The 12,561-nt window shown below is 39.9% G+C and overlaps 1 protein-coding gene across 1 annotated transcript in view; it reads left to right on the top strand.

Annotated features, from left to right (window-relative positions):
* pitpnc1a (phosphatidylinositol transfer protein cytoplasmic 1a) overlaps positions 1-11,470 on the top strand; it is a 94,332-nt gene extending 82,862 nt beyond the window's left edge. The window contains exons 6-9 of the mRNA XM_084125264.1: positions 3,000-3,095; positions 7,183-7,338; positions 8,713-8,776; positions 10,080-11,470. Coding sequence (XP_083981390.1) covers positions 3,000-3,095; positions 7,183-7,338; positions 8,713-8,776; positions 10,080-10,393 — 630 coding nt within the window. The 3' untranslated portion in view covers positions 10,394-11,470. The remainder of the gene's footprint in view (positions 1-2,999; positions 3,096-7,182; positions 7,339-8,712; positions 8,777-10,079) is intronic.
* Positions 11,471-12,561: the final 1,091 nt, after the last annotated feature.

Genomic DNA, 12,561 nt, shown 5'->3' with positions numbered 1-12,561 from the left:
ATTTACTAAACGGGGCAAATTAGTGTGAGAGCGCAATTCCAAAACAACACCAATGGGAGTGGAAAGTTCTGCACATGATCTACAGATGACACGCAAATTAAAGAACACAGACGCAGTCGGATCATTTCCATTATAATGACCAACGCAATCTACCAGGTAGTGTCTGGTTTAAGACGTGCTTTTTTTGGTGGTAAATAATGGCACGAACACCAGTACATTGACGTGCAAAAACCTTAATACAGGGTTCTCAAGTTTTATCAAAAGCTTGGAGTGAGATCACATGCAGTTAGGGGAGGAGCCCTAATGGAGCCCCGCCCATCCCCGCCCCCCAATTTTACCCATTGTTCATAATTAACCAACACAAATTGAAATTATAACAATTGGTAAATCTGATAAATGACAGAGCAATTCATCACATCAAATATACTCTGTTATATTTCAAAATTTTACAAAAATTACAAAAATATAACAAATTGCTCCAAACAGTTTGGAAAAACAAATCTGTGTCTAGTCGAAATGGTATAATGATTTATTGTGTGGTGGGTCTCAATAATAATGAGACCTACTGTCTCACTTGGTGTCTTCTCCATCGCCTCTTCCACTGTCTCCTCCTCTAATCTGGCAACCTTTTTAGGGGGCTTACCCTTTGGTGTCCAGAATGATAAAATATCTATTTGCTTTTTCCCTGACATCTTTGAAAAATACAAATGCAATGGCATTGATTAATGTATGTTTTGACAGGATATAAAATATTACCCAGAGCACTCTGCTTTAATATGTAGCCTTGGCTTAATGTAACTAGAAAGACTATTAATACAGTATAATATATAATTTAAAATAAAATGAAGAAATACATCTTCATTCCTTCCCATACCCACTAACATTTCCCTTAGTTTCAGATAACGTAAGCTAGCCAAACTGAGCCAAAGCTTCTGGCCTGGTTGCAAAGTAGTTGTAGAGTTTTTGACTGCATCAATAATAATGTATACGATGGGCAATATATTAAATGTTCTAGCCTAAAAATGTTAGACGAGCTTTCTTCCAACTTACCTTCTCCATCACAACGTGTGTTCGCGCGATGTTGTTGGTTACCTAGTAACGAAAGTACGGTGGCCGAGAATTTTCCGTCAACTTCCGTGTGTTCCCGCATCTATGTTGCCTAGTAACGAATGCAATCTGGCCGAGATACGTGCTGGCGGCAGGAAACTTCACTCTGTGTGCCTGCGCCTCGTATACAACGTTATATATAAAGCTCGCAGGACAACTTGGTTGGCATTGCCTTTTCAGCGTGAGAAATACACGGTGTGGCATGTGAGTGTGTGAACTGGTTGAATTGCGTGTCTCACGGCCAATGCGTGAGACTTGAGAACCCTGTTAATAAATCAAAAGAGGGTTTGCGCTGGCGCAAGCTGTTTGTAAATCTGGCCCTAGGCCTCATATTTTCGAACTGTAAATGATTGCAGAGGAAAAACTGGGCATTATACACTAAACGACTGAGGATCACACACATTACCAGACTAGTAATTCCCAAAACAACAAATCCAATCAGAAATAGGCACCTCAGTGCTAGGAGACGCATGATAAATAAAAACAGTACGTGTTCTAAAATCAAGTTTATCCTCCAGATGTATGCAAAAGAATCTGCTCATCATATACTAATCGATTTTCTGCCCAAAATCTGCAGACTCCTTCTGACTTTTGGCATCTAAGCGTCCACTCCAGACTGTAAATCAGGGACAAATCTGGCCAAAAGTCATGTAGTGTATTTCAGCCTTGATGCACAGTATGCTAATGTGCGATGATGTGATGCATCAACTACCAATGGGAGAGCAGATAGTGGAGCTCATGTGATCTGCTGCCTGAAACCAGAACTAGTGCCAAGTAGCCAGATCTTGGACACATGGCAGCTTATACTGGTCAACTATCACCCTGTAGCCCAAGACTGGTTGCCCACTGAAGCTAAGCAGGGTTGAGCCAGGTTAGTACCTGGATGGGAGACCTCCTGGGAAAACCAGGTGTCTGCTGGAAGAGGTGTTAGTGAGGTGCTCACCCTGTGGTCTGTGTGGGGCCTAACGCCCCAGTGTAGTGATGGGGACACTATACTGTCAAAGATCACCGTCCTTCAGATGAGACGTTAAACCGAGGTCCTGACTCTCTGTGGTCTTTAAAAACCCCAGGGGTGTAACCCTGGCATCCTGGCCAAATTTGCCTCCTAATCATTCCCAATTACACTGATTGGCTTCATCACTGTCTCCCCTCCACCAATAAGCTGGTGTGTGTTGGGCGTTCTGGCGCAATATGGCTTCCGTCGCATCATCCAGGTGTATGCTGCACATTGGTTGTGGTTGAGGAGATTCCCTTCCATATATAAAGAGCTTTGAGTGCAGAGAAAAGTGCTATATAAATGTAATAAATTATCATTAATGTTATGATTGACATAGAACAAGCTCAGTTGAATGTGAAGTTCACGGATTTTGAAAAATTGCACTCATTGTATCAGTATGGGAACTAAACCTGACTGTCTTTCTTGGTAGACTGTTTAAAGTCCTCCTGTAGTCAATAATCGTATCCCTTAAAACTCATCTTTGATCACCAAAATGACATATTTAAAAGGTTTTTCCTATGAAAAAAATGTCTTCATGTCTTAAAACAGCTTGAATGTAACTCTACACCCTTGCCTCATTTAGTATACGCTGTTCTATGAATATGCAAATTAGCCCGATCTCCACTCACTCAACATTAAAAGCTTGATTTTCACCACAGGGGGACTTTCAATTTTTTATTTGCAACATGTATCAGACTCCCGGACTGTGGGTGTGACGTCTGAGAATAACTAGCAACCAAATAATACAGCAACTTTGCGACCTTCAGTTAATCTGTTCATCTGTAACACGTGAATGCAATGAGCCACATACCTCCACATACCTGTATTTCACACGTCAAATATGCTTTTTGTTTTTCACTAATTGTCTTTCTAAACACCTCTCATTGTCCTCTAGATCTTTGATACGGAGCTCAGAGTGGAAGAAACAGAGGTGTGTTTTATTGACATCGCCTACGACGAGATACCAGAGCGCTACTACAAGGAGTCTGAGGTGAGATATTTCTTTAATAATCCACATAAATGCACAATCATTAAAGAAATTATAAAAGATTTATAATAAATTCCCTCTAAAGTACAGTATGTGCTCATATTCGCCTCCATCTTTCATATTCACATCCAATATTTTTCTCACTGACCTCTATGATTTATTCATTTGAGCTCGGTTGATTTGGTATTTAGTGCTGATGGGATTTTGTTTTGAAGAAACAGGGGAGTGCTTCTCCCACATAGAAGAAAACAAAGGAGTATGGGTTATTTTTAAGCCAATCCTGAATTATTAAAGAGGCCCTGTTGAGATCTCTACTGGATACACGTAAGACTCAGAGTCACCTCTCCACTGTACCGCCACAGTAACTCATTTTCACATTCTGTCTCTCTCCTCCTGCAGAGGTGAGCTTAGACAGATGAGAGCAGTGCAGTGTTATCTTTCTCTGGCAGGAGCTTGCTGCTATCTGAGGATCCAGGCCAGCAGTGCTTCTGTTTGAAGAGGGAAAAAAAGCAGAGGTGGAATTAGATGTGGAAGGGAAAAGAACAGCTGCCATTCTGGGACTGACAAGCGTGATCACTCTAGTCCTCATTTAGACGAATAAAATCACTCGTGTCACGGAAAACAACCTTAGCGTTATGTCCTGATGTGGCACAGTGCAACAAAGCAAGAAATGTTAATCTTGTCAAAATATCACCAGCGCACTAACAATGGTTTACAAAGAAGAAATATTTTGCAAGAAGTGATTCAAATAATGTAATCATAGTATGTTGTGGTAAATAGTAAATTAACCGCTTTAGCTGAAAGAGCTAAACACCAGCAAACTGAACCGCATCTGGTTAGGACATGCTGTTATACTGACAGTTTGTGTAATGCACCCACAATGCATTGCAAGGTATAATTGTCATAGATGAGTTTTAAATGGAGTATGACTATTAGGCCGTGTGTCCACCGAAACGTTTTTAGCCAGCTGAAAACGCTAGGCGCTGTTTTTTCAATTGAGACACTTTGCTTGTTATGATACGGAATATCCGCGAAAGTGTTACTAGTATCTCATTACACACATATTTTGTTTCTGTGTTGATTAAATGTCTATACAATGTAACGTATTTTCTCTGGCTCTTGTTTTAAATGATTTTGTTCCGTTATTATGCTTGTTGTTGTCATCTGTTGACGTTGTACAAGCAGAATGTGGCGGTTGGTCGGTGTGGTATTAGTCCCGCCTCTCCTCCACTGTGATTGGACGTTTGGGTAAAAAGTGACAGTGATGAGCGCTGCGTTTTACCCAAAGTTGAACATTCAACACAATTGAAAACAATTGAAAACATACGCCAGCCGCGTGAAAAAATACTTTGGTGTATTTTAGGGGGATAAGAAATGCCCCCCACCATGATTCTCCCAGCAGTCCTGCAGAGATCTCAACAGTCCTGTGTTGCTGAACAGCCTTTTTTGTGTGGATCTGAGTCAAAGACAGCAAAGCTCCTGCTCTGGGGAAGTTCCAGCTGGCATTTTTGTGCCCTTCAAGGACACTGCGGGAAGGGGACACTATTTGTTGGGTCGTTCCAAACAAAAGTGAGCAACCGAATCCTTTCACAAAGGTCCCTTTCCCCTCCGCTGTAAGCCCAAAGTATACTTCGTTTTTTTACACATAGGATATGTTATGCGTATAGTGCGAGTGATGCACATTTCATCATCAGCATAATGTGCATACTGTACACGTGCTAATTTATGGAAGCTTGTTTCCGCCACAGAATAAAACATTTTAAAAGATAATTGCGACTTTTTATCTCACAATTGCGAGTTTACATCTCGCAGTCCTGACTTTATTTCTCACAATTGCGAGATATAAAGTCAGAATTGTATGATAGTCATTTTTTTCTTGCAATTGTGAGTTTATATCTCACTATTCTGAGAAAATATGACCGAATTGCGAGAAATAAACTCGCAATTGCGAGTTATAAAGTCCAATTCTAAGAAGAAAAAAAGACTGACTTTTTTCCTCAGAAATCCGAATTTTAATTTCACAATTCAGACTTTATAACAGGCAATTGTGTGTTATAAAGTCAGAACTGCGTGATATAAAGTTGCAATTGTGTGTTATAATGTCAGAATTGTGATATAAAGTTGCAATTGTGTTATAATGTCAGAATTGTGAGATGTAAACTCGGAATTGTGAGATAAAAAGTCCGAATTGCGAGATAAAAAGTTGCTGTATTCTGTGGCGGAAACAAGCTTCCATACTAATTAGTTTGTCCACAAGGTGGCAACCCTAACTCGGCCCGTTGTTTCACAGTCGAAAAAGAAACAGAAAATAGCAACAAACTACTGGAAACTGCAACAACAATAGGCGCCAACGCTGACCTGTGTTTGTGTGAAGGGGTTATGCGATACCCACAAGCTTAGTGTAAACGAGACATTTTTATCAGTCATAACTTCTGGAGAGAAGTAGCGCAGACACTGAACAAGAATGAAACTTTCTAGTGCTATCAAATGGAGTTTACTTTGAAAGGCTACACATTTGGCTATACGCATACACTAGCACTCACATCCAAACTGAAGTATACTTTAGGCTTACGTGCATTAGTCATGGTCAATTGAAGGAATTATTTTTGCCGTTTATGCTGGGACAATTGTTTTTAACAGCTTTTGTTTTTGTTTTATGGTTTGTTTTTTCTCTCTTTTTTTCACATTAGTCATATGGCATTAACAGCTCAGGTCATTGTGTCAAAAACAATTGTGTCCCATGAGCAAAAATGAAATAATTTTTCAAAACTGCCATTGACAAGAACAGATAGATGTCTCCAGGTGTAATAGACCTCCTTGATCATGATTCCAGGATTCTTGGCATTCTAGGGAGTTTTTGTGAGATGATTTTGTCTTGAGAAGTCTTGGCTGGGTTGGTAGGATGATCAACAGCTCACTTTTCAACAGGTTAAGTTATTCAGGCAGAAATGCTTTCCAAAAATGCGATAATGCCAGATGATAAATGGTTGTAAGGGTGAAAGGAGAATAAATTAATTGATTATCATCTGCGTAAGAATGATAGGGAAAAGCTCTGAGAGGTGGTCATTTTGCAAAGTGATTTGGTGAAAAGGGGGGGTATAAATGGGCCTGGTACTGAACCCTGTGGGTAGTGTGGGTGTGTAGAGTACTCGCGTCAAGTGCTCTGCCCTCTAGAGTGAGTAGAGCAAAGCAATGTTCACTTTTAAATGGGATTTGCTCTCTAATTCTGTGCATGTTTACAAAGGTGCAATATGCTTTCAGGTGTTCCATCAGCTAGAACTGGGTGACAGATACAGGCATTAAACAATCATTCTTGGTAGGAAAAAAATTATATACAGCATTTACAAATACAGAAAAAACTAATAACAGGACATCTTTACAGTAAAACAATATCTAAAAACAGTGATTTTAACATTTGTAATTTAACTGTATTGTATAATGGGATTTCCAGTTGTGACCCTGGACCACCAGTCATTTTTTGAAATTGAGCCTCCTTTATTTATACACCATCTGAAAGCTGAATAAACAAGCTTTCCATTGATGTATGGTTTGTTATGATAGGACAATATTAGGCCGAGATACAACTATTTGAAAACCTGAAATCTGAGGGTGCAAAAAAATCGAAACATTGAGAAAATCGCCTTTAAAGTTGTCCATTTATGTTGGCGATTGTGCTGCATTCACTCACAAAAATACATGTTTTATATGTTTACGGTAGGAAATTCACAAAATATCTTCATGGAACATGATCTTTACTTAATATCCTAATGATTTTTGGCATAAAAGAAAAATCTATCATTTTGACCCATACAATGTATTGTTGGCTATTGCCACAAATATAAGCGTGCGACATGTGACTGTTTTTGTGATCCAGGGTCACGATTGTCAGAGCCTTGATTTAGTGTTTTGCATTGTTGGCATGTGCTGGTTCATTTCCCGATCTGGGTCCCGCCTTTTCTTTCCATCATCTCCTGTCTTCTTTCTATTCAGCTGTAAATGATAAGTCTCAAAAAGGTTAAAATGTTACATTCTAGCATAGTGTATTTAAAATTGGCTCTGTGACCATTTTCAATTTGTATTTCCACTTCAGGACCCAAGACACTTTAAATCCGAGAAGACAGCCCGGGGTTTGCTGCAGGAGGGATGGAGAGACACGCAGGACCCCGTCATGTGCTCCTATAAGCTAGTGACCGTGAAGTTCGAGGTGTGGGGACTTCAGACACGTGTGGAACAGTTTGTGCACAAGGTCACTTCCACCCTTCCACATGCATATCCCAGACGAGCCCCTTGAAATCCCAACCTTGCAGTTGCTCTCACTGCAGATTACTCAGATCTATAGATAGATCTGTCCATCTGGCTGTGCTTCCCATAATAATGCTTGGACAAATTCCTGAATCATCTTCTTTTTCGTTGTTTTGGAACAGCATTCTTGTCAGCCAATCAGATTTTAGGGTTTGGATTAGTCATCTTTCCGCTGGAGCTAGGGCTTTAACTACATTACTGTTAACCTTTCATTTTTTCTCTGATGTTAGTGCTAGATTAGGGTTATTGTTAGAATTGGAGTTAGGGAAGAGTTTTTTTGTCTGTTTGTTTATTTTGACAGAATGAATTCTCCAGGACCAACAAGAGATCCAAGAACTTATATAAGAACTAACATATATTTTAAAGGGTAACTCTCGCCAGAATGCAACCTAGGCTCTTTTTGTTAATCTACCCGAGGCAAACTTTCGTTTAAAAGCATAATTAGAAAGGAAACGCCACTTTTAAGTTTGACCCCATTTTCGTTTTCGGTCAAATTGGCTTTTGAATGGGAGTGCTTGGGGCACTTCTATGATAGCATCAAAAATCGCTATTTTTAAAACACTAAGAAGGCTCGACGTAACATGAAACTTTGCTCGAAGTATCACCAGGGGCTCTACACATGAACTCCAGCATTGAGAACATTGTTTGTGTACACAGAGTTTACTAAAAAGAAAGATTTTGAACAACTCACTGTAGCTGTTGTTGTTTCCGTCCGCCGGCATTTTGACAGTCAAAAATAGTCGATCTCCGAATGTGAATGAACTGACTCTGAATTTTAGTATTGCTTCTTATTTGAGCATCCTTTTTCAAAGGTTTTTTTACAAGGTCAATATTGATTTTCACTAATTACAAAACAACAAATTATCCGTGAATTTGTATGGAACTAAGCTTTAGGAGCTTTCCATCTTTACTCTCCTCCCTGTTACGTTGCATTCGGAGATCGACTATTTTTGACTGTCAAAATGCCGGCGGACACAGATACAGAGAGTTGTTCAAAACTCTGTGTACACAAACAATGTTCTCAATGCTGGAGTTCATGTGTAGAGCCCCTGGTGATACTTCGTTTCATGGCAAAGTTTCATGTTGTGTCGAGCCTTCTTAGTGTTTTAAAAATAGCGATTTTTGATGCTATCATAGTCGTGCCCGTAGCACTCCCATTCAAAAAGCAATCTGACTGAAAACGAAAATAGGGTCAAACTTAAAAGTGGCGTTTCCATTCTAATTATGCTTTTAAACGAAAGTTTGCCTCAGGTAGATTAACAAAAAAGACCTTAGGTTGCATTTTGGCGAGAGTTACCTTTAATCTGTCTTTCTCTAGGTGGTGAGGGATGTGCTGTTGCTGGGCCATAGACAGGCTTTCGCCTGGGTTGACGAGTGGATTGGTAAGTTTGACCATTGAGCAACCTGTCATCTAATCAGGCTTGCTGTTTAATCATCTCTTTACCTTCATGGTGGTTTCTTTTGTGTTGACTGTCCCAGAGTCATGACTAACAAACCTCACAGACGCAGAAGGATGTCGTGATCCATAGCTCACAACCGTGTTTAGTCTTGCATGAGTCACTCCAAGAACAAATGGACAGTAAAGCGATGTTTCACTTGAGAGATTCAGCTCTTTAAAGTTGTTCATTTTCTCATCGAAGACCTTGACCAAACTGATTAGATGACACCTCTTGAACAAATTCAGTCATGAACATTCAAAGTGTTCAGATTACAAGACATAGCAAGCAAAGCCAAAAAAAAGGAGACTGTCCTTTCTTTTGTCTCTTTCAAGCTTATTGCGTTCTCAGTGAGAACTTAAAAGTGTGTGTCATGGAGATCACTGCGGGTAGTTAGTTGGTTGAATTAGAGCAGAGGTGACCATTAACCAATCCTGCTTTTGGAGGGCCACCTTCCTGCAGAGGTTAGCTTTAGCCCTAAGCAAGCACATGAACCTGAACCAGATCAATCAAGGTCTTCAGGATCACTACAAACTTCTAGTCAGATAGGTTGGAGCTTAACTGTGGGAAGCAGGCCCTCCAGGAGAAGGAACGAACACCCTTGTATTAAAGGTACCCATTCGTCAGGATTTGTTGGCTAATGGTCTTGAAAGGAAGACTATTATACATAATAGGCAAACAACAGCCTGCAGAAACATATAAAGGTGACATGAAATATGTTACTGTAGCTTGTTAATGGAAACCCTGTGAACATCATATGGAATATGATTTTATATTAGATATGTTTAGTCCAGGGCTGTCAAACTCCGCTTCTGGAGGACCATACTGTAGTACTGCAGAGTTTAGCTTCAACCCCAATAAAACACACCTGATCAAGTTCTTCAGGGATACTTGAAAACTACAGGTAGGTGTGTTGGAGCTTCTAAAGGAGTTGAGTTAGACACATCTGGAGCCAGTTGCATAAACATAGCCATTATGTTAAGAACTAATGCGAACAACTAGCAGTTAGTTAGGGGTAATCAAGTCTTACTTTTTTGCCTTTCAATTTAGACCAGTCTTCGTTTTTATGTAACTGACTTGAAAAAGATATGAATGAAAAAAAAAACTAACTTTTAAGACTAGTCTTAGCAGTTCATGCAACCGGGTTTAGTGCAATACATATTCCATTTGATTGAGGAGACTTTGCCTCCATGTTTAAGATGTCCACTACACACCTCTAATTGAACTTTCTTTGCTTGGGTGTTTAAAGACATGACAATGGAGGAAGTGAGAGAATATGAGCGAGCCACGCAGGAGGCCACCAATAAGAAGCTGGGCACCTTTCCCCCAGCCATCTCCATCAGCCAGACGCCCCTGCCAGCCTGCGCTCGCAGCGGGCCGTCCAGCGCTCCTTCCACACCCCTCTCCACTGAAGCTCCGGACTTCCTATCTGTGCCCAAGGACAGACCAAGGAAGAAGTCCGCTCCGGAGACCCTGACTCTTCCCGACCCAGCACGAAGAGACTCTGCCTTCCGCCTTCCCAGTCTCTTTTCCTGGGGTTCCAGCCACCCGCAACCTCAGTAGACCACAGTTCTGGCCTTAGTTTATGAAAACACACCCCAGTAATGTGTTTGTTTGACACAACGTGAATCAATCTCTCTTTAAATACTTAAGGTTTTCCAAACACACACACACACACAAACACACACACGTATGCACAGAGTGGCTTTTTAACCAGTGCAACCTCATATTTTACACTGGGAGTTAATTTACAATAGGCCAAAAAGTGCATTCTGATTTACAAAAACTACAGATCACTGTTAAAATATCTCAGGAGTTGTCCCATTGATAGACAGAGCTGAATCTTTTACTTTTTTTTCTTCTTTTTCTTTTTTCAGTTTCCTTCCTGCTGAGCCATTTCTTTTCTTCCCTACTTATGTTGAATATGGAGAGGATTTGTAGCCACTGTTGTTTTTGCTGTAGTGGTGTATTTAATGGTATATTCTGCTTGGTTAATATTCTCATGTTAACGTCACGTGACTTTTTATCCTCAGGCTTCAGACTTTCTCACTAAAATTAATATGTGTTTGACATGTACTGTAAATATCTCATTTATAAGAATGTAGGGGTCAATTTGATAGTGGTTTCACTATGCTCTTGTCTTTAACTTTGATCTGTCCCATTCCCATGGACTCCAAGTGATACCAACTTTACTGACCCAGCCCTTTCGCTCGGTCCGTCGTTTAACAATACGAACTGGAACTCGTCTGTACATACTGTAGTTTATCTTCATGATATATTTGTTAGATTGAGGAGCATCTGCCATGTAACTGAGTATCCTGTTCTACATTATACTGTATGCTATTGGTTTGGATTTCTGTGATGCATTACCCATGAATATGAATGAAAACGAAGTCCTCAGAGAATGCTTGATAATTAGATTGTTGTATAATCTTTGAGCTCTAAGGAATGTTTGCTGCTGCTGGCCAATGCATACTTTGTAAATTGGAAAGCTCTTGTACTCTTGCTGGTTCCCCGCATATCTGTTCTTTTAAACTTAAACACTCTTTTCTAAAGGATTCACAAATGCATTTGCCAAATCTTGGGAAATCATGCTTTTGATGTCAACTGCCAATGTGAAATTAAAGCATTTGCTACAGTATCTGTTGGGAACTCTACTTAATTCCAGTTTCACCAATGTCTTTGCGCTGTGTGGATATCCTAAAGTTACAACCCTTATGAATGAAAGAAAGTGCAATATGGCAGAATAAATCCTGCTTTTTTTAACGATATCTGAGCATAAGAAACCACATTTATGAGGCCGCTTTGGAGAATTTGAAGTTTCCCCATTTAAAAAGATAGGAGCTGCACTTGCATGACTGAATTAGCTGCATCAGTCACTAAACTGCCACTTATAAATCCTCTCCCGTGGCCTTATTGGGTAGTAAAGTTCAATATTAGGCACAGAATCTCATCGGAAGAAGTAGGTCATCTGGGTACTTTTTGCCTACTGTTTTAGGAGTACTATAAATTTGACATACTACTTTGTCACATACTGTTTTTCACCTACTATATAGTATATGCGATAGGATAGTATACATATATATAGGATAGTATGTGATTTCAGATGCAGCCTTTGCTTTTACCCTTATTTTACAGGCCATTTTGACTTAAGACATGTCAGCCTGATACCTGTTATTTTTAAAGCATTAACAAATTTGATCAAGTCTGCGTTATTCTTTAACAGGAAGTAAAGAAAAGGAATATTAATCTCTTCAAACTATATTTTTTAAGATTAAACTTCCCTTTAAATTACTGAAATAATATTTAGTTGCATAACCATTGTTTTTGAGAACTACCGTGCATCTGCGTTGCGTCGAGTCCACCAACTTCTGGCACCTAAACGGGTATTTCAGCCCAGGATGAACAAACTACATTACACAGTTCCTGTAAATTTTGGGGGTTTGCTCCAGAAATGGCCACTCCGTCAATCCTTTTTGCCTGGAACCAAGATGTTGCTCGCGTACTCGTGCGTTTATGGTTGTAGTCTTGTTGAAAGACCCATTTCAGGTTCTTTCAACAAGTTTTTTTTTGATGTATTCAAACTGATCCATGATCAACACCATCTAGTATGAAAAACATCCCCATACTATAATTTTTGTGCCACCATGCTTCACTGTCTTCACAGTGTACTTATATGGCTTGGATTCAGTGCCCGGGGGTCACCTGACGTCCTGTCAATGACCACTAGA

This window comes from Abramis brama (genome assembly GCF_963993115.1).
Source record: "Abramis brama genome assembly, chromosome: 1".
Taxonomy (NCBI): Eukaryota; Metazoa; Chordata; class Actinopteri; order Cypriniformes; family Leuciscidae; genus Abramis; species Abramis brama.
Note: the sequence above shows the minus strand (reverse complement) of the source record. Positions and strands in the feature narration are given on the sequence as shown.